Source organism: Myotis brandtii, unplaced genomic scaffold (genome assembly GCF_000412655.1).
Source record: "Myotis brandtii unplaced genomic scaffold, ASM41265v1 scaffold365, whole genome shotgun sequence".
NCBI lineage: Eukaryota > Metazoa > Chordata > Mammalia > Chiroptera > Vespertilionidae > Myotis > Myotis brandtii.
The window spans coordinates 330,422-353,037 of record NW_005364031.1 but is presented as its reverse complement, the minus strand read 5'-3'; the positions used below and the strand labels follow the sequence as shown (position 1 = coordinate 353,037).

Here is a 22,616-nt window from a genome sequence, read left to right as displayed (position 1 = left end):
CTGCCCCCCTGCTGCTGGCCTGGTTGCCCCCAATTGCCCCCCTGCGGGCCTGGTCGCCCCACACAGGCTGCTGTTCAGTCTTTTGGTCGCCCCTCACTAACCACCCTGCGGGCCTGGTCACCCCCAACTGCCCCTCCTGTGGGCCTGGTTGCCCCACGCAGCCTGCTGCTCAGTCATTTGGTCATCCCTCACTAACCTCCCTGCCGGCCTACTCACCCCATGCAGCCTGTTCGGTCATCCATTTGGTTGTGATGGTCGCTTAGGCTTTTGTTATTATAGATAGTCAACATACTGTAGTGATTATATACATTATATCCCCATGACTTGCATATAATAGCATTATTTTTATTTTCTGACTTAAGTCCAGTGTGCAATGATGTGTATAAGTGACACTTTGTTAGAAACAAGCAACTTGGTGTAAATATTTTGTGTGGCTGGAATTTTCCTGCTGCTAAGGTCTAAATTGGTGTCTTTTATTACTCCCCCATCACCCCTCCTCCTTTTCCCACCCCTGCCCCAACTGGTCAGTTTTAAGAAGTAAGGTTAATGGAAAGTTTTCTAACAGTGTTCCTGCTAAGGAAGAGATAACTAAATGTAAATAATGAGAGAAGTAACTTTGGTTGTCAGGTTACATAAATATTTAGAATAGCGGTTCTCGACCTGTGGGTCGCGACCCCTTTGGGGCTCGAATGACCCTTTCACAGGGGTCGCCTAAGACCATCGGCAAACATATATAATTACGTATTGTTTTTGTGATTAATCACTATGCTTTAATTATTTTCAATTTGTAACAATGAAAATACATCTTGCATATCAGATATTTACATTACGATTCATAACAGTAGCAAAATTACAGTTATGAAGTAGCAACGAAAATAATTTTATTGTTGGGGGGTCAACACAACATGAGGAACTGTATTAAAGGGTTGCGGCATTAGGAAGGTTGAGAACCACTGATTTAGAAGGATAATACAGTGCTTTTGGAGTCAGACTGCCTTAGATTTAAAATCAGTTACTAACCATGAGCAAATCATATAACTTGTGAATCCTGTTATCCATCTACATATATAAAAGCCTAAGTGACGAGATGACCAGTCGCTATGATGCACACTGACCAACAGGGGGCAGACGCTCAACGCAGGAGCTGCCCCCTGGTGGTCAGTGCGCTCCCACAGTGGGAGCGCCGCTCAGCTGACCTAAAGGCACCAGACTCGGGGCTCAAGGCTGGCAAGAGTAGCTGCGGTAGCCCTAGTCTCTCCTACCTCCGTGGCAGCACTATCGAATGGTGGCTACTGGGTGGGAGGAGCAAGCACAGCGGGGCCAGGATGAGCAGGAGCAGAGCGCCGGCCCAGGCTCGGGCTCTTCCCCGGCTGCCTGCCGCTTTGCATACTACTACATCCTTCGGGGGATGTTGGACTGCCGGCTGTCCGACATCCCCCAAGGGGTCCCGGATTGCGAGAGGGCACAGGCCCGGCTGAGGGACCCCATCAGTGCACGAATCCGTGCACCAGGCCTCGAGTATCTATATAATAGGAAGAACATCTATTTTGCAAGGCGAAAAGGATTAGAAGTAATCTCTATTAAAACACCCACTATAACGTTTGACACATAGTAGGTACTCAAGAAATAGGCATTGTTCTTTATACTATTCATATTGTTGACTTCGTCTATCTTTTTAGCCTGTATCTTGAATGATGAAAGCAAATTTCTTTTTTTATCTCTAGATTTGCCATTGTATTCATGCTTTATTTTAATTATGGTACATTCACACTGGAATCTCAAATAGTTTGAGATTATATGACTGGTCTTTTCTTGAGCTCCAATTTGCTTTCATTCTGAAGAATTAAATAGATGTAATAAGAGAAAATCCCAAAGGATAAAGATATTGTGAGTAGTTTTCTCACAATATTGTGACTCAAATTGCTGTGCATGTTTTCTAGAAGTATTTATTCTAGAAGGTGTGACTCAGAATTTGATGGAGTGATTTGTGTTTTGATTGTACCATCTTCTTCCTTTAGGTCATTGCTATATTTAAGGATGTGTTTAGTTCAGATTCAAACCCATACATGGGAACCAGACTATTTCACATCACTCCCTATGATGTTCAGGTGAGACGACCAGCAAAATTCTCTGTTCTTTTACAATTTTCTGATTTCTCTTTGTCCCACTACCAGGCACACTTGCTAAGTCTCACTGGCATGTCTTTTTCAGCTGGGCTACTCAGTCCTTTGCCGTGGCAGCTATGTTACTCCCCCATCCCGCCATCCTCTGTTGCTCCTGCACCAGTCGTTACAGTCTCTGGAGTCGATTATGAAGTGTGTGCAGATGAGCTGGATGGTCATCCTTGTGGGCCCAGCCTCTGTGGGCAAGACCAGTCTGGTCCAGCTCCTGGCACAACTTACTGGTCACACATTAAAGATCATGGCTATGAACAGTGCAATGGATACGACAGAGCTTCTGGGCGGATTTGAGCAGGTAATTGTCCAATTGGTAGCCTTCCTTGTTGGTGGTGACTATAAGAAGCAGCAGTCTTTGGCTCTGGCAAACGGCTATCATAAATTCACGTGCTCTGGATATTTCAGGTTGATCTTATACGGCCCTGGAGGCAGCTGCTAGAGAAGGTGGAGAGCACTGTGAGGGCACTGTTAAGAGACAGCCTCCTTGTCAGTGCTGACGATGCAGAAGTAGTCCTGCGGGCCTGGAGTCATTTCCTTCTGACATACAAGCCCAAATGTCTTGGAGAAGATGGTAAAGGTGTCACGATGGAGATTGTCAACAAGCTGGAAGCAGTATTATTGCTTATGCAGCGACTCAACAATAAAATCAACTCATACTCCAAGGCAGGTGTGTGTGTTTGGACGTGTGTATCAGACATTTACCATCGTCCATTTAGTGTCCATTTACAGGAAATGTATTTGTAAATGTAATGCTCATAATTTTTTTAGTGATTATTAGCACCCAAATTTTGAAACTGTTGGTCTTAGAAAGTAAACTGAAGCTGATGTGCAGTATCCACAATTGGTGATCCTAAACAGGGCAACCAAGGAAGAAATTGGCTTCTGAGCTGATGGTTTATTTTGTGTATAACCAGCTGTAATGACAAAGCTATAAGCTCGTCTTATTGTTTATTGGCCTTTTGAAAAGACTTTATAGCTTCTCAGGAATGGCATTTTCAACTGAAGAATAATACTCTAAATTGATAGGATATGTTTAGTAGTTGTGTATAGAAAGTGGAAGAAATTCCTCAATTAACATGGAAATTTAACTTTCCTTGTTTTGTGGTGCAGCATTCCTTAGGTATCATGGCCCTATGCTGTCTGTCGTCTAGTGTCTGAAAGCAGTTGTTTCGTATATTTTGCCTAGTTTTCTGATTGAAGACAGTGGAGGTTAGGTCTAAATCTTATTATTTCCTATGGCTAGAAGCAGGAATTCAATATATATTACCTTGTGATATGAAAAAGGGTCATAAAATAATTTCTAACAAAAAAGAGCAATTGAAAGATTTCTAGAGATGGGCTATATACACTGCAAAGCACTAGGCAAATAAATACCAGTTGTTACTATAATCATATGGTCATTACAAAGGAAGCCCAGTTTAATGACATTAATTTCATTGTGCCAACTGATAACACTTGTTTATAATAAATGCAGTAATACATGGGAGATATTATTTTCCTTCTGCCATTTGAGAAATTATAGCACATAAGGATTATTTATCTTTTCCACCCTCAAGTCACTTTTATCTACCCAGAATGCTATTAAGAAGTATTTTCTGCCCCCAAACCTTTTTTCTTATCTATTTTCTTTAAGCAAAACCACAATTTTTTTCCTATTGACTCTTTTATGAAACTTTAAAAAATCAGGACAGGAGTTTTCGACTTTCTTTTAATAAACTTAGTTTTTGTTGTTGTTTTTATTGTCCTGGTTTGAAATTAAGTGATATGGCTGTGACATTTCAGAGTTTGCCAAACTTGTGGAAGAGTTCCGAAGCTTTGGGGCGAAGCTTGTGCAGTCATCCAGTGGCGGCAGCCATGGCACCTTTGAATGGGTCGACAGCATGTTGGTTCGGGCCCTGAAGTCTGGAGATTGGCTTTTGATGGATAACGTTAACTTTTGCAAGTAAGGACCTTCTGCCCAATCACGAGTGAGCCTGACTGAAATTTGGAATATGCTTGTCAGAGTAGATACTGAGGTAGAAGTTCTGGTGTTTTTAATACGCTGTTTCTTAAGTAGAAATGCATTCTCAGCCCTGTTCTGTAGATTTCTCCCTGTGTTGAACTTATTAGTTGGTAATTAGACAGCTGCAAGATTTTAGTGAGCTGAACTGAAGGCTAACAGAGTTGGATTACATTTCCTGTCGTCTTTGAGTCCTTTTTAAGAGTAGATACTGAGGTAGAAGTTCTGGTGTTTTTAATACGCTGTTTCTTAAGTAGAAATGCATTCTCAGCCCTGTTCTGTAGATTTCTCCCTGTGTTGAACTTATTAGTTGGTAATTAGACAGCTGCAAGATTTTAGTGAGCTGAACTGAAGGCTAACAGAGTTGGATTACATTTCCAATCATCTTTGAGTCCTTTTTAATACCAGAATGACCAGATAACGGTCATTTTTGAGTGCAGATTTCTGAGTTAACCTTTAAGTGATAATGTTGGGAAGTGGGGGAGAGGGGAGGGGAAAAAGAGAAGAGAGTTACAGTTCAGGGAACTTGCTGTCATTTTACTTTATTTTTTCAGCAACTATTTTGTGATTTTACTGTGTATGGGTCTCTGGACTGTGTGCCTTGGGAGTGAAAGTGGGAATAGATGGGGAAAGAGATCGCAGTTCTATGTAGGGCAGTGACTTGTGCTGAGAGAAGACATGGGTCAGAAGCAGTGGGAGGCTTGTGTGAGGAAAGCAGAGTCAAGGCAGCATGTCAGTCTGTCCCCCATTTGAACTCTCTGTGCAGCCCGTCCGTGCTGGATCGTTTGAATGCTTTGCTTGAACCTGGAGGTGTCCTCACTGTTAGTGAGAGAGGAATGATAGATGGATCCACTCCCACCATAACACCACATCCCAATTTCAGGTATGTGTGCCTCTTAAGTTTCTGCCTAAGAATCTGACAGCCTTAAAAGCAGAGGCTGACATTCAGTAGGCCCTTTTTAGGTATTATATTGACACACCCAGTCATAAGTATGTTCACCCATTCATTGATTCAGTTAACAAAGTATTTATTGAGGCCCTGCTCTTTGCCATGCTCTGGGGATACAGTGGTAAATGAGAGATACAAGTCCTGCAGTGGGTTGGTGGTGAAGGGTAGAAGCAGGGAGACCAGTTACAAGCCTTTTGCAGTAGTTCAGGGAGGAGGTGATAGTTTATATACTAGGTGGTCAGATGAATAGGACATGTCAATGGACTTTTGGGTTGAGAAAAAGAGAAAGTAAGGATGCTATCTAAGTTTTTGGCTTGAGTAATGGGTTAAATGGGGGTGTTCAACGAAAAAGGGAAGAATGGCAGAGGAGCAGGTTTAGTGTGGGAGGGTCAGCAGGGAATCGCTGTTTAGTGTTGGAGATGTCCGATAGCTAGATGGAGGTGGTAACTGGACATTGAACGTATGATGCTAATTGTTTCAGGAAAACATAGTGCTTCTTTTTCTGCGCTCTGTAAGTTAGAATGATGAATTATTACTGCCTGGTTTAGGGAATATCTGAAAGTTAAGAATCTTAAAGTTCTCAGATATCACTAAAGGTGCACTGGATATACAATATTTAGTTCCTAAGGAAAGTAGGTTTAGAGAATGAATTTGCTGTATTTTGAGGAATTTGGGACTAGAAGATAGAATACATGTGACAATAGCAGACTTTTCATTAGTGGTGTCTCCCTTGATTAGTTCCTTGAAGATGAGCCAAATAAGATTTGCCCTCAGCTGTTGTTTCTGAGCTGCACCATTGGTTGCACTGGGATTTAAATTTTTTTCCTTTTGAATTGCTGTGTTACTAGACTTTTTCTCTCAATGGATCCTGTTCATGGAGAAATATCCCGAGCTATGAGGAATCGTGGCCTTGAAATCTACATTTCAGGAGAAGGGGATGGGAGCATCCCAGATGACCTGGATCTGAAAGTTCTGCTGCACAGCCTTGGGTTGGTGGGGGACAGTGTGTGTGACACCCTCTTGGCTCTACACAGAGAGACCCAAAGTGCTTTTGTAGGTAAGGTGCTTGACTTCTAGGCCTCTGCCTCTGCAAGATTTTATTCCTGTGGAAATTCATGTGTTATTCCGCTTGACTGCTAGTCCAGGAGTTCTCTCACGTTTAGTGTACATAGACATTACCACAAAAATGTAGATGTTCCAATAATCTCCTCCCCCCTAACAGCAGGTCTGGGTGAGGCAGAGGAATTAAAAAAGTTTCCCAGGTAATTTTGATGCCTGCAGTCAGAGGCCCACATGTTGGAGAATACTGCTTCAGGCACTGAGATTGTGAAGTTCGTCCCTCATATCTTCAGGATCATCATATGAATTGTTTAAACAGACAGATGTTACTTCTTCTAAATGTCCAAGTGCACAAGAAAAACAATTAATAACAGTAGTGATAATAATAAATGGAAACCTATTTATTGAATAACTATTAAGTGTTAGGTTCAATATTCGTTACTTTTTTAGTATTCACATTAGTTCTGCAAGGCATGTCTTTCTATTTTACAGATAAGGCTAAGAGAAGTTGAGTAACTCATCAAAGCCAAATAGTAAATAATGACAGCTGGAATTTGAAAGTAGGTCTGTTGTATTTCAGAGCACACGGTCCTTTATGAGGCCATGGTCATTTTGCCCCCTTCATTGTGTGTCAACTTAATAGGAAGATTATATATGATCAGCTTTATCACACTTGTAGAATGTTGTCACAAGTCCATGTTGTCTAGTGAGACTCCAAAGTCCACTTAGGAGGCTTTCTAAAATAAGTATCTGGGTAGCTTTTAGTGAAACGAAGTTTGATGTGAAAGTGAAATTTCTCCATTTTCACTGGAGATTTCGCAGTTTGTTGCTCATAGATGGCAATATTTTTTCTTTATAGGTTCTCCAACATCATCTATTTCAACTCTAATTCAGACAGCCTTACTCATTGTGCAGTACCTGCAGCGAGGGCTGAGTTTAGACAGAGCCTTTTCTGAAGCATGCTGGAAAGCATATGTCCGCTCCCAGCACTCACCAGCAAACCAGAAGGTACCATGAAGTGTTTCAAACTGCTTTCTAAATTATAACACTCTACATTATTTAGTACAAGGAAATTCTTTTTTGTTGATGATAAATTTAATGACCTGACCATGCAGTTATTCTCTAGTAGAGATCTGGTATCCAGGTACTTTTCTGGAAAATAGGTTAAATGTATTATATGCTTGAAATTTATCATCAGAAAAAGTAGCAGTTAGCTTATAATGTACATTTTTGATAATAGCACATATATGTGGGTGCCTATACATGATGCGTTTTTATCTCGTATCGTACCAGCTCGGGCAGGCTTTACTGGAGAAACATATTTCTTCTCTGCGAGCACATGAAACCTGGGGTAACTCCATTCTTGCTGTGGGGCTGTGGCCAGATTCTCTACCCTCAGCTCTCTTTGCAATGGAAGATTCTCACCTCTCTATCGTACGAAGTGATGGACAGATCTTAGCATATTGCCTCAACAGGATGAGCATGAAAACGAGCAGCTGGGCAAGGTTAGCAGAGCCTTGAGCCCGTGTGTCTCTGGCATCTTCACTGTGTTGTTTGTTTTTTATGTAATGTTTGTCACCCAACATATTAGACCAGAATGTTATGTGGCCATTTATTACCAGCTGTCAGAGGTTCATTGTGATATTGCTCTCTCTTTGTTATTCATTCCGTATATGTTTTAATTGTCCTCTTCAGAGGGGACTCATCTTTTCCCCAATACCTCTTTGATCTGTTATCTGTAAAGTTATTTTCCTGGTTCTTTGAAATGTAAAATGAAAGTTCATTCTAGTACTGACTTTGCATATTCCGATGAATTTCAGGATTCAGCCTCTTACCTTGCCAGACTTAGAGAAAATTATGCAGTCCCCCAACCCTGAGAGCCTGAAATTTAGTTCTGTTGAAGTGGATACTCTTTGGATCGATGAACCAGAAGTTCTGGCCATGGCTGTTAAATTGCTCATAGAAAGAGCAACCAATCAAGATTGGATGCTCAGAGTTAAGTGGCTTTACCATTTAGCCAAGAATATACCACAGGGGCTTGGTGAGTAGAAAAGCTTAATTTGTATAATGAGTGAATTTACACCTCTCCTGTTTTAGTGCCTCAGCAGCTATGTTATTCTAACTACACTGCTACTTTACACAGGGGAGATCACATAGCAAGAAATTTGTGACCTAGCATTACTGTTTGTATAGTTGTTAAAAAATTAAAAATCATATCTGCCCTTAGGTGTGACCCAAAAGAAACTTCTTTCCCATGTAATGCTTAGCATTTCAAGGTCTGTCCACCTTTTTGTCAAATCCAACAGGAAAATGTACTATATTATGTAACTTTTTATTTTCTTGAACATCCTGCTTCATGTATAAATAATGCTGCACAACCATTTTATCTGGGAAAGGTGTTGCTTTTGGTGAATTCATTTCCCCTAGAAGTACCTAAGAGATTTACTAAATTCCAGGTGCTCTAAGTTGTCACGCTTAATATTTTTGTACTTTTTTCATTCTAAAAGATGAAAAAGCAACAGTAACAACATCACATGGGTTGTACAGTACAGGACATGGAATTTGTTGGTAGAACTTGTTTAAAGTAATTAGTAATTAGTTTACCTGAGCCTTTCTGTTCCATGAGAATTTATAGATAAGCCAGTGAATGTGTATATTATTGTGGTAATTGTGATCTGTCTAAAAATGGTTCCTGTGTGATAGCTACTAGCCACAGGTCACTGTAAAAGGTAACTATGAACTGATTAAGGTGAAATAAAATCTAAAGTCCAGTCCCTTAGTTGCACTGACCACATTTCAGTTGCTAACAGGTGACTAGTGGCCGCTATAGAACATTTTCGTCATTGTGCAGAAAGTTTGGTTGGACAGCCTGCTTTAGATACTGAAGTTTGCTTCTCCTTCCTCCACAGAGTCAATACAGATTCATTTGGAAGCCAGTGCTGCATCTCTTAGGAAATTTTACTCAAATTCTCTCTCAGCTGGGATCAGTAATGTCATCAAAATATTACAACCAAATATAACAGGTACTGCACCTGATTTGATTTCCATTGAGTTCCCAGGGAAAAGACCTGTCAGAGCTACCACTGCAACATGGTATTTTTTAGAACACGCAGAGCATCCAGATGCAAATTCCACTTCTTTGTCTGAAACCAGCCATTTATCCTTCAGTTTCTGAAAAAGGATGATACACAGTGAAGTGGGAAGAACATGGGCTTTGGAAGGCTGGGCTCTGGTTCCAACTTGTCCACAGACTGCCTTGTTGATTTGGGGCCCATCATTCATACTCACTGCCTGTGTTTAAAAAACATGGAAATTAAATTCACTTATATAGGGTCCCTTCTACTTATAACATTCTGTTACTTATTAGTACTGTTAACAGAAAGGTTTTTAAACTAGAAAGCTATTAGACTTGAAGGGAAAACAAGGGTCAATTGCTTAAGGAAATATAAACCCTTGATAAAAGTTATAAAGCCTTCAAATAAAACTCATAAAACCATAATGATGAAAGAAATAGCCATCCAGGCTGTCTAATCAAATGAAGTATTCAAAATTTTTTAAATTAATGAGTGAGATAGAAGACTTGCTTACTGGAGCAGAATAATATAAAGTTGATTGAAGGTAAGTATTAATAAGGAAAATAGGTGACATTTTCACAGATACAGGTTTTTGATTTTTCACCCCCATCTTCATTTGCTGTTGATCAAAATATATACCATTAGCCATTTGTTTTAGAAAAAAGTATGCATGATGCCTTTGTGCTGCTAAACCAATTCCCTTATGTACACTAAAGGTAATGAGGTGAATGATTGTGAAGCAATCAAACAACAGAAAACTACTGTAAGTGGTCAGGTTGTGCCTGAACTAAGTGGTGGCTTTCCACTTATGAAGTAACTTTGGTTTTTGAGAATACAATTATAGAGTAGAGTAGCAGGTTCCCTTTTTAGCAGACACCACTTGCTTACTGTTGGAACATAGTCTGTCTTCATCTTCCTTTTCAGCTGTGTTGCTCTGGATTGAGTAGTCTTACTGGATTTTGGGATGTGGCTTTCTTCCTTGATGTGCCTTACACAGTTGGCATTTGTCGTCTGCTGTATGGCGGAAGTCTTTAAAATTTGAAGTACTGACACATCTTCTGCAGCCACCTTCAAGCTAATGTTAGCATTGTTTTGTCTTCACCTCCCTCCCTCCGGTTCTCACAACTTCTGGGGGGAGGGAGGGAGATCAGAGACCGATCACTGCTACTTGACAGAGAAGTGCCAAGTTTGAGCCAAAGGAGCTCAGTGAGGTGTCAGCAACAATGAGAAATGGCTTTTAGGTGAAATAACCTTGTTTTCTTATTGAAGCAAATAATAAGATGTATTCATTCATTTTCTGCCATGTAAGTTTTCTTGTGTTTAATGGCAAAAGATTGGGTAATTAAGCCCATGGATTATTTTTCTGACCAGTAGTAGGATCTGAGCAAGTGAATGCATTGGTTGGAATGTTTATGTTCCAGTAATGATTGCCTTTATATCCTACAGTGGAATGAATTTTCAGGGCTGGTAGAAATTTTGCATTTAGAAAGGAAATAACATAAAAGCTGTTGAACCCTACTTTTCTAGTATCATGTGCTGAAACCAGCACTTCTCTGTGCCACTCTTCCCCATCAGGACTGAATGTGGTCAACTTAAAACAATGAAAGCTCTCAACAGAAATTTGCCAGGCGAGGAGTTTAACGCCAAAATTTTTGTTTTGTTTTGTTTTGTTAACCAGAAGAATTTGTGATTCCTTTGGACCCTCGATGGAATATGCAGGCTTTGGACATCATTCGAAGTTCGATGGACTTTGACCCGCAAATGGACCAGTCTGAGCAGCTCTTTGCCCTTTTAGAGTCCATTGCAAACAAGTAGGTGAAGCCTGCTGTTCTGGGCATTGTTTGCCTCACTGTACACTCTGGCTTCACAGGTGACACCTTTCCTCGGTCTCTGTCTTACGTTTGTTTACTCTTCTGAACCTAATACCTGCTCTGTGATGGGAGTGATTGCCTCTATTACCACTTCTCCTTTGTGCTCAGAGAAGTAATTCTGACTGTGATGTCAAAATTCCTATAATTCTTGCAGATTCTTAATAATTAAATAGGGTGCTTTAAGAGAAACATCAACTTAGCATTAATGGTGGGATATATTTTTGGGTAATTCCTTATAATCGGATAGTCATGTTGCTACTGTTTTCTGGTTATGATTCCCTATAGCTCCTCCCATTTTCATCTACCTGTTCTCACATGTCCTTTCCTTAATCATCTGTCTGTCACATCATTTCACTTCCTCAAATGCTAGAGACATATATGCTTCCGTTCACACTCACATATAAATTTACCTAATTGGCATATAAGCTAGCCTTTCCTCACCTTTTAATGTAATGACCAGCAGTTTCTTTTAATTGGCCATCAGTGTAATGCAGTCTTTAAAATAATATTGTAATTGAAGTATAATGTTCATTACAGAAAAGCGTACTTAATGGGTATGCATGGTATTGATGAGTTTTCCCAAAGTGAACTCATGCGTGTGATGAGTGCAAGCACCTCAGAGACCCCCTTGTTTCCTCCTCTAGTAACTCCCCTAAACCTCCCCAGGCGACTTCTAACACCACAGATTACTTTTATGATGCTCACTTTTTAAGGTCCCAGTACAGTAACAGAGCAACAGAATGAGGCCTGGCCATGTACCTAGACACAGCTTTTTCCAGCCATCTGTCCTCCTCCCTCCAACTTTGTTGTCATCACTCTCACCTGTTTCTTTAAGTCCAGAATTTGTAGAAGCAGGAGAGGAATGTCAGGTTGAAGGACATTGATGTTTCAAGGATTCTCAGGATTCAGCAGATAGAGGATGTGATTGAAAAGTATTATTCATCAATAATGATTTGTTATGTTATTGAATCTCATTTCAGGACAATCATATATCTTGACCGGGAAAAACGAATTTTTACTGAAGCAAATCTGGCTTCTGTTGGTGGCAAAAAGTTAAGAAATAGTGTCTTGAGAATGTCCTTTGAATTCCATAAAGGTAAGAACACTGCCTTTCATATTCTTCAGTTACACATCTGATTGCAAAATGTTGCTGAAGTTAAGAGACATATTGATGAACTGCTGTCATTTTATTGGTTCCTTTTGATTTGCTGGCCTGATTTTAAACATGTTCCATTACTTAGTACTAGTGATAGACTGCTTGGTTTCCTTTACTTTTTATAACAACTGTATGCCATGTAGGCTCCATATTCTAAAAGGGGAAAGGGAGGCACACAGATGCTCAAGGTCACATCTCTAACAAGTAACAGTTAAAACGTGAAACCTAGGTCCGTTGGCTCAACAAGTACATGCTCATAAATATTTGGTTATAGGTTCTTTCTTCCTCCGTACTTTATTTTTTTAAACTGAAAAGATATCCATGCTTGTTGCAGAAAATTCAAACTAAATCCTATATAATAAAAGCCTAATATGCTAAGTGTCCAGTCGTCCGTTCAACCAAAGTGTAATATGCTAATGATATGCTAAGGCCACTCAAGCACTCAATATGATGGGCACTGATCACCAGGGGGCAGACAGTCACCCAGTCGACCAGTTGCTCTGACATGCACTGATCACCAGGGGGCAGATGCCTCGACCGGTAGGTTAGCTTGCTGCTGGGGTCCAGCTGATCGGGACTGAACGAGATGGGCCGGACATGACCTGGAGCCCTCCCGCAGTCCCTCCCCAGCTGGCCAACCTCCTGTGTCCCTCCCCAGCCCCGATCGTGCACCGATGGGGTCCCTCAGCCTGGCCTCATCCCTCTCGCAATCCGGGACCCTTCAGGGGACGTTGGAGAGCCAGTTTCAGCCCAATCCCACAGGCCAGGCCGAGGGACCCCATTGGTGCACGAATTCGTGCACCAGGCCTCTAGTAGAAACATAAAATTGCAGAATTCAGCTTTTAAAGCTGTTACTGTTAATAGTACATTTGTTTGTATCTTCTCATAACTGTGCTCTCTGTCCATTCAAACATGTATACACTTAGTATTTCTTTTGTATTTAAATGAATACTTGTTTAAAATATGTATTACTCTATAATTTTCTTTTTTTCCTTAAGACAGTGTGAACATCTATAGCAGTGATGGCGAACCTTTTGAGCTCGGCGTGCCAGCATTTTGAAAAACCCTAACTTAACTCTGGTGCCGTGTCACATATAGAAATTTTTTGATATTTGCAACCATAGTAAAACAAAGATTTATATTTTTGATATTTATTTTATATATTTAAATGCCATTTAACAAAGAAAAATTAACCCAAAAAATGAGTTCACGTGTCCCCTCTGACACGCGTGTCATAGGTTCACCATCACTGATCTATAGGTATACATGCAATAACTCTGGTGCCGTGTCACATATAGAAATTTTTTGATATTTGCAACCATAGTAAAACAAAGATTTATATTTTTGATATTTATTTTATATATTTAAATGCCATTTAACAAAGAAAAATTAACCCAAAAAATGAGTTCACGTGTCACCTCTGACACGCGTGTCATAGGTTCGCCATCACTGATCTATAGGTATACATGCATGATCTGCAAAGTTTAATAGTAAGCAGAGAAGAGTTTGCTTTCAATTTGACCTTTCAAAATTGACCTTTGTACTGGGGATAATATTACATTTCATATTACAGCTGATTTTGAAAATGTCCAGAGATTAATTTAAATCTGATGGGATGTTTTTATTTTATTTATGTCAACTCTAAGATCCAGAGAGCTATCAGAGCCTGCCCCATGAAATTGTGGTTAATCTTGCTGCTTTTTTTGAACTTTGTGATGCACTAATCCTGCTCTGGGTACAGTCCTCCCAGGGAATAGTGTCTGATGCCAGTGTCAATGAGGTAAGGAAAAATGTACCTATTTTTATTCTAACAACATTGTCTTGGCACAAAGATTCTTAGGAACGAGACTAACTTTTATTATGTCAAATATTGAGAAATTTAATTGTTCTTAACACTTTAAAATATATACACAGTTTAAAGCTTTATTAGGGTATAATTGATATATAACAAATGGCATGTATTTAAAGTGTTCCATTATACGGTATATGTATATACCTATGAGTCCCTTACCACAATCAAGATAGTGAACATATATCCATTACCCTCAAACTTTCCTTGTGTTTTTTTGTATTCCTGTCCCCTGCCCCCACCCCAACCAGGTATCTATTGCTCTGCTTTGTGGTATTATAGCATATTCTATAAATGAAATTATGCAATACATATTCTTTTTTGTCTGATGATTTTCATTCAAAATAGTTATTTTGAGATGCATCCATATTGTTTGGTGTATCAAGAGTTCATTAAGATTGCCTAGTAATTCCATTAAATGTATGTATTGTAACTTATTTATCAATGTATGTGTTGCTGGACTTTGGAATTTTTAGTTTCATTTTAATTTACTTAAGCCTTCTAGACATCACTGTCAGATGTGGATTTAATTGAGTTTTGAATCTGGATTATTCTAGTAATTCTATTAAACTAGAGTAGCAGGTCTTAAACCCTTTGGTCTCAAGACTCCTTTATGGTTTTAAAAGTTACTAAAATCCAAAAGAACTTTTGTTTATATGGTTACATCAATATTTATTAAATTAAGATATAAATCTGACAAATATAAAAAATAGTTATTTATCTGTTTAAAAACACAATAACGAATCCATTTCATGTTAATATGAATAACATTTTAAATGAAAAATCAACTCTTTTCCAAAACAAAAATTAATGAGAAAGAGTGGTACTGTTTTACATTTCTGTATGTCTTCTTAATTTCTGGCTTTACTAAAGAAAGTTGGATTCTCACATCTGCTTCTGCATTCATTCTCTTGCAATATATTTGTTTGGGTTGAAAAACTGGCCTCTATTCATAGTTTTGAGGTTGGAAAAGGGAGGAGTATCTTAATGGTGTTTACCTATGCCGCCATCTTGGTCTCTCCCGGGAGGAGTATCTTAATAGACATTTCATATAATTGTGAATATTTTTCTTTGATACTATACCACAACTTGACAAGTGGTGGTTTTATAAAGGTTACTTGTAATATGAAATCCAAAAAAATGTCACTAATCTTGTTAAGCTAGTATATTAAAATCCATTGGCCTAGCTTGCTCTTTGGATAGACTTTTACCCTTGTGTGCATTTATAGCTGATGTATTGGTAATTTGGAAAATATTGTTCTCTGAGTTATCAGATCTTCCAAATGCTAACATATGTCATTCTTCAATTTAAGTAAAGTCACAGTCATAAAAAAAATTGCTGCAAACCTCATCAGATCGATCAGCTGCCTCCTGCACGCCCCCTACTGGGGATGTGCCCGAAACCAAGGTACATGCCCTTGACTGGAATCGAACCTGGGACCCTTCAATCTGCAGGCTGACGCTCTATCCACTGAGCCAAACCCGTTAGGGCAGAAAAATCTTTTAATGTTGGGAAGGTTTTTCTAAGTTTTAGGTTTTGCTTAAAAGCTTGAATTTTATCACTGGCAGCATATACTCTGAATTGTTTTTCATGACCTGACAGATTCACTTTATTCATTTTCAATACAGTATTTGCCAGATACCCAGTCACAGTTTGTCTATTATCTTTTTTTGGGGGGGTGGGGGGTGGGGTACCATTAGTATAAATGTCAACATGGGAAAGAGGCAAGTAATGCGATATTATTGTTAACATAGCTTTAACTTCATGGAAACGGTGAAAGAAATCACTAATCTTGAGACTACTTGCTGTAAAAATACATTTTTGCAAGAGCAGTGTTGGGGACTCACATTTACCTCATTTGCATTCAGAGCTACATAAATGAAAACAGTGGGTATTGTTAGAAATGGACCCTGACATATGTGTTTATTTTTATTTTTTTGGGGGGGGGGAGGGTTAATCCTCACCTGATGATATTTTTCCCATTGATTTTTAGAGAGAGTGGAAGGAAGGGAGAGACATACACACACACACACACACACACACACACACACAAACATAGATGTGAGAGAGACACATTGATTGATTGCCTCCCGCACACGCCCTGACTGGGGCCGAGGATCAAGCCTGCAACCGAGGTATGTGTCCTTGACTGGAATCAAACCCGTGACCCTTCCGTCCACAGGCTACAGGCTGGCAAGTCTAACCACTGAGCGACTGGGTAGCAGGGTCAGTTGATTTTGTTGTTATTGTTTTTGCCAGGTGTGCAAAGGTCGTTTACTGGAGAAAAAGAGTCTATCCTACAAATGGAACAACTAGATGTTCATATAATAAAGTAAAAATGAGCCTTTATCCCTACCTTACATTATATCGAAAGTTATTTCAAAATGGACCATAGCCTAATATTAAAGCCAAAACTATGAACTGTCTAAAAGAAAACAGGAGAAAATCTTCATAACCTGAGGATAGGAAAAGATTTTGGAAGATTGTTTGTAAAAGTTTCATCAAAATCAGACACTTCTGTTCTTAATAGACAACTTTAAGAAAATGGAAACACTGGGAACAGGTGTTTAAAAATCATACATAAATTATATAAACAAACTAATAAGACAGCCCAATTTAAAAAATGAGAAAGATTTTTTTGAATAGATGTTTCTCAGAAGATGTAAGAATGCCTAGTAAGAACTTGAAAAATTGCAAGATCATTAGTTATCAAGGAAATGGAAATTGAAACCATAGTGAGGTGTCACACACCAAAATGGCTAAAATTATAATCACTACCAGCAGGTAATATTAGCAAGGAAATGGAACAACTTGGACTCGCCTATACTGTTGGTTGGAAGACAAAATAGTGCAGCTGCTTTTTAAGACAAGTTGGTGGTTTCTTATAAAATTACTTCTACACTTAACCATAGGACCCAGTAATTCTGTTTTCTCTAATGTAATAGCTCTGAACTTTTAAGTATTAGGAGCAAAGATTTTTTTGCCTTCTCTGACTGCCTTATTGTCCCTAAAAATATTCCAGTGGAATATTAGACCTTTCACGTGTGCATGGTGAGTATTGGTTAATAATTGAAGTCTATGTCTTTTCTGGGAGATGTTTGTGAGCAGTTTTGGTTTCCATTGTTTTTAGATCTTGGCTTCTCTGCGGTGGCGGGACCGGTTTTGGACTGTGGCTGACACAGTAAAGGTGGATGCCCCAGGGCTGGCCCTGCTTGCCCTTCACTGGCACTGGGTTTTAAAACATCTGGTCCGTCAGATTCCCCAACTCCTGATGAACCATGAAGACAAGTAAGACTCATGTTTAGAGTAATAATGTCAATATCTACAGTATTGATGATGTTAAAGAGAAGATGGCGTGGAATTGAAACTTCTTTCTTTGGTTTATTCCCTTGGCCTACTAGTGAATGTAAATCAGATATAAAATGTAAATGATGTCTCTTATGGTCCAGCATGTTCCCCTTTCCTTACTTCCCCTCTGCCCTTTTTCTCCTTCTCTAAAGATATTACAAAGAGGTCCAGACTGTCTCAGAGCATATTCAGAATTGCTTGGGGAGCCCAACTGGTGGCTTCACTGGTATAAAGAAGTTGCAGAAGTTCCTAGGACGACCGTTTCCTTTTAAGGTAAACCTTGGAATCATGTAATAATCAAAGGTTTGACCTCTTCTCAAGTAATTCTGGAATGTGAAACTGCCATTCAGTTGGACTCATCCTTGCCTGCAAAGCTTACCTGTTAAGTGGCCAATGAATACTATTAACTCATTTGTTAAAAGTTATCATTTTACTTACTCTTGGGACTACTAAGGCTAGGTAGTAACTTTATTACAGTAAAATCTTCTGAGAGCATCAGAACAAACAAACCGTATATTTTCTAGAAGCACTGTGGAAATTGTTTGAATCTTTTCTCAGACTTGAATAGGTTGCTTAAAAGAACCACATTTCTTCTCTACAGTAGGCTCTCCTGGGTTTTATTGTTTCAGGACAAGCTGGTGGTGGAGTGTTTTTCACAACTGAAAACTCTTAACAAAGCCCTTGCCATCAGGGAGCGGATGGCTGCTATGGGGGAGAGTGTATGGCTAGAAGACATCAGTCGGCTTCAAGTGGTTGCTTCTGAATGGACATTAAAGAAAAGTCTCCTACAGGCTTGGGGGTTGGTCCTCAGAGCTAATATTCTGCAAGATACCAACCCAGGTAACATACTCTGCAATCTGGCCTGCTGACAGATACTCTCAGAGTGTCTGCCACCCTGCAGTCAATAAGTTCTAAGTTTTTCCCTTAGGTTTTCTTCTTTTGCTTTTCCCCCTTGGTATACTATAACTACCATTAAATAAGTGTCAGGCGTAGAGCTAAACTTCACATACATTGTTTAATTCTGGCATTAGACTTCTGCGGGGATTAATAACATTTCACAGATACAACACTCAAGCTCAGGTTAAGCTGCACTTTGGTTAAGCTCACAGTCATATTACTGGCTGTTGGGAATCTGATCCTATACGATTGACTGCTGTACAATGATGCCACATGTGTCCTTTTGTCCAGATGAATTGAAGAATCTTGTGAATGCTCAGTGTTTGGAAGTAAAAGCCAAAGGAATTTCACTTGGTTTTCTGGAGCGAAAGCCCAGTGATGCTTCCACCCCATCTCAGCCAGATTTTACCTCCTTAATCCAGCTCACCAGGAGTGTTCAGTTATGGCCTGCAATGGAGTATCTGGCTGTGCTTTGGCAGTACAAAGTGACAGCTGATTTTATGACACAGACTTGTCTGAGAAGGTAAGCCATTTTTCTCGGGGGAACTTCTTTTCTTGTTAGATTAATCTGTGTGTCCTACATGTGACACAAAGCACAGACTTGTCTTGAGGGGGAGTAGTTGCCGAAGCAGAGGGAGGTCAGTTGCCACTTTAGAAAGCCACAACTTCTTGAAGATTCTTGCTTGTCTTCACTCCACCTTTAAAAGATGCTGGCTATTTTTCCAGTAGTATTGTTTGCTCATTTTTTAAGTAAATGTATTCTAAGTTCAGTGTTTTTCATATTTCTGTACATAGCAGTTTTTTAGCCATTCATTGATAGTTCACAGCCTACCCTCTCTCCCTCTTTATTTTTGGAACAGGTCCAGTAAAAATCAGCAACCCCAGATAGATGAGGAAATAAGTAATCATATCACGTTTTGTCTTAAGCACACACCAGTTGCTCCTCAAGAACTTCGAGGCCTTTGGTCCTTACTGCATCATCAAAAGGTAAAAAACCTCCTTTTCACTATGAGCTGATTAGATTTTTCTATGGCAGACTAGTTGCAGCACGTTTTATTTAATCTCAAAATTACATGTTGCAAACTCCATTCTTACTTGAGTTAACTTCAAGGGGTAGAATTTTTAATGTTCTTTTGCAATGGTTACCTGGGTATTTCTCAGCTCCAATCACAGGATCATTCTATTCATTTTCCAGTTAAAAGAGGATAAAATATTTGCTTATTTTTATTTTATTTTCTCAAAAATACATTGTGAGAGTGGGTTTTACTCTTCCCCCAAGAATAACTATTGAATGTGAAAAATGGTAAACTGTAGTTAATACAACTTCATTAGTACAATCTTAATTTTTTAAATAATGTTTTATTTATCTGTTTTGCTATTGGGAATCAATTATAATTTGATTTATTTTACTTATGTAAACAGATCTCTTCTTAGTTTTTGTTTGTTTTTAATCCTCACCTGAGGATATGTTTTTCATTGATGAGAGAGAGAGAAATATTGATGTGAGAGAGAAACATCAATTGGTTGCCTCATGCACATGCCCCCACCAGGGATTAAACCTGCAACCTGGGTATGTGCCCTGACTGGAAATTGAACCCGCAACACTTTGGTACACAGATAACCATCTAACCACTGAGCAACACTGACCAGGGCTCTTCTTAGTCTTATAAAATTAGGGGCTCAGTGCACGAATTCGTGGACCTTGAAAGGAACCATGGGCCGCGAGGCTGCGGTAGGCACAGGGGTGGTTCTCAGCCCATCCTCTGTGCCCCCGCCGGGCCTCTTCCGCAGTGGCCCCCAGCCCCCTGTCTGTCGGCAATCCCGCTTCCGCCGCTGCCGCTGCTCCCACATGCTGACGACGCCGGCCCCACTCGCACCCACTGACAGCGTGGAGTGATTGGGGCCAGCGCCAGCAGCAGGTGCAAGTGGGGCTAGGGCCCTCAGTGGGTGCGAGTGGCGGCTGCTGCCCTGATCGCCCCTCAGGAGCAGGGGGAGGTGGAGAAGCCCTCAGGGGCGATCAGGGCCAGCAGCGGGGTTCAGCGGCGGCTCCAGCACCAGCTGCGGGTGCGGGTGCAAGTGGGGCCGGTGCTGGCAGCAGGTGTGAGCGTGGGGCGGGACTACAGCGTGTGGGAGCAAAGAATTTTCAGTAACCACCAGAGGCTCACCCCGATGACAGTGACCAGCGCCCCGCCTTGGTCTGGCGCCCTCGCTCACCTGCTCCACCATCCCGCTGCAGCCAACGCCCGCCATGGTCCGCACACGCCCCCTGGTGGTCAGTGCATGTCATAGTGACCGGTTGTTCGGTTGCTCCAGTTCCACTGTTGGGTCTATTTGCGTATTAGCCTTTTATTATATAGGATAATCAGGGTAGCTCTGGCCAGTATGGGTCAGTGGTTAGAGCGTTGGCCCATGCACCGAAGTGTCAAGGGTCAAGGAGATGTACCTGGGTTGCAGGTTCAATGTGTGAGGCAACTGATTGATGTTTCTCCCTCATATCAATGTTTTTCTCTCTCTACCTTTTTTTTCCTCTTCAGTCAATGAAAAAACATATCCATAAGTGACAATTAAAATATATAAAATCAGGATAAGTTACTTTACCAAAATCACCAGGATGGCAGAAAATTAGGGACATCAGGATTAATATCTTTAAACCCATATTAATTTTAAATGGATCTTATAGAGGCCATATAACTTGATTTATGAAATATTTCTCATAAAGATTAATTATTCTTTATCTAATTATTCTTTATCTCTAGGTGTCTACAGAAGAAATTACCTCTCTGTGGTCTGACTTATTTAATTCCACATTTATGTCTTTCTGGAGCAGTACTGTGACCACAAATCCAGAGTACTGGCTCACATGGAGCCCTCTGACCGATGCGCAGCAGAGGGAGAGGCCCAAGTCCCTTTTGGACTCCACACTGAAGGTTTGTTGGCATAAAACATAAAAATGTTTGGTGATAGTGGAAAAGATTTTACAATAGATCTAGCAATAACTGTTAGCATAAAGCAGTGACTAAGTAATTATAAGACTTTATTTTCTACAGGATTTTAATAAGTGTACCTTCAAAGAAGATATTCTGTTTTAAATGATTTGGGAAGTTCTGAATTAAAGAAAAAAAGGTTTCTTAAAAAGTATTTTATCTCTTTTTTAATTAAAATACTCTTTTGACTAATTACAAAACATTTAAACACAGCATACATGTGTTCGTGTGTGTATGTGCATGTATAGTAAAATTCAGTAGAAATAATCACTCTTTGCTCTGTATCTTTTCATTTGTTAAATATGTTTTTATTGATTTTAGAGAGAGAGAGGGAGAGAGAAACATCAATTGGCTGCCTTCTGCACACCCACTATCAGGGATCGAACCTGCAATGCAGGGCATGTGCCCTGACTGGGAATTGAACCTGGGCCTTTTCGTGCATGGGATGATGCTCAACCAACTGAGCCACACCATCCAGGGCTTTGCTCTGTATCGTGTTTACCTGTATTTTATATTAAATATATACGTGAACAAAAATAAGATTTTTTTTGTTTACATAATACATTATGGAAACATGTACCTGTCATTCCAGCTTACTCTTTTTTTAAATTTAAATTCTTTATTGTTGAAAGTATTACATATGTCTCCTTTTTTCCGCCATTGATCTCTCCCGCCTGCTCCCACCCCCCAGCACATGCCCTCGACCCCTGCTGTGTGTGTCCATTGGTTATGCTTACACACATGCACGCAAGTCCTTTGGTTGATCTCTTACCGTTATATGCATACAAGTTATTTGGTTGATCTCTTACCCACCCACACCCACCCACCCATCCTCCCCTGGCTTCCCTCTGAGGTCTGATGGTCCGTTCGATGCTTCTATGTCTCTATATCTGTTTTTGTTCATCAGTTTATGTTGTTCTAGCTTATTCTTTTTAAGGTATTCCATCCTTCAGATGTGCTGGAATTTATTTAATCATAGGTTTTGAGGTTTCTTGTCTGTATTTCCTCCCTTTTCTGTAATAAGCATACTGTATCAATTCCCCTTGCATAAGCTTTTGTCCCTTTGAGTATTTCCGTGGATATAAGAACTGGAATTTAACCCTTGATTAAAGTACGCACAGTTAAAGAAATTATAGCTATTACCAGAATGTCAGTCAGGTGGTTTTTGTTTTACTTTTTAAACATGCTAGGAGCCAGTAAAGAGGGAGATCAGGAAGCTCTGAACAACTACAGGAGGACTTGGGACTAGAGC

The 22,616-nt window shown here is 40.0% G+C and overlaps 1 protein-coding gene across 1 annotated transcript in view; it reads left to right on the top strand.

Moving 5' to 3' along the window:
- MDN1 (midasin AAA ATPase 1) overlaps positions 1-22,616 on the top strand; it is a 148,866-nt gene that overhangs the window by 72,478 nt on the left and 53,772 nt on the right. Inside the window, exons 41-59 of the mRNA XM_014544467.1 lie at positions 2,019-2,108; positions 2,212-2,475; positions 2,583-2,844; positions 3,960-4,119; positions 4,943-5,059; positions 5,974-6,182; positions 7,044-7,192; positions 7,478-7,689; positions 8,005-8,225; positions 9,094-9,207; positions 10,937-11,069; positions 12,110-12,225; positions 13,932-14,065; positions 17,266-17,423; positions 17,636-17,756; positions 18,113-18,323; positions 18,672-18,903; positions 19,241-19,367; positions 21,137-21,307. Coding sequence (XP_014399953.1) covers positions 2,019-2,108; positions 2,212-2,475; positions 2,583-2,844; positions 3,960-4,119; positions 4,943-5,059; positions 5,974-6,182; positions 7,044-7,192; positions 7,478-7,689; positions 8,005-8,225; positions 9,094-9,207; positions 10,937-11,069; positions 12,110-12,225; positions 13,932-14,065; positions 17,266-17,423; positions 17,636-17,756; positions 18,113-18,323; positions 18,672-18,903; positions 19,241-19,367; positions 21,137-21,307 — 3,201 coding nt within the window. The remainder of the gene's footprint in view (positions 1-2,018; positions 2,109-2,211; positions 2,476-2,582; positions 2,845-3,959; positions 4,120-4,942; positions 5,060-5,973; positions 6,183-7,043; positions 7,193-7,477; positions 7,690-8,004; positions 8,226-9,093; positions 9,208-10,936; positions 11,070-12,109; positions 12,226-13,931; positions 14,066-17,265; positions 17,424-17,635; positions 17,757-18,112; positions 18,324-18,671; positions 18,904-19,240; positions 19,368-21,136; positions 21,308-22,616) is intronic.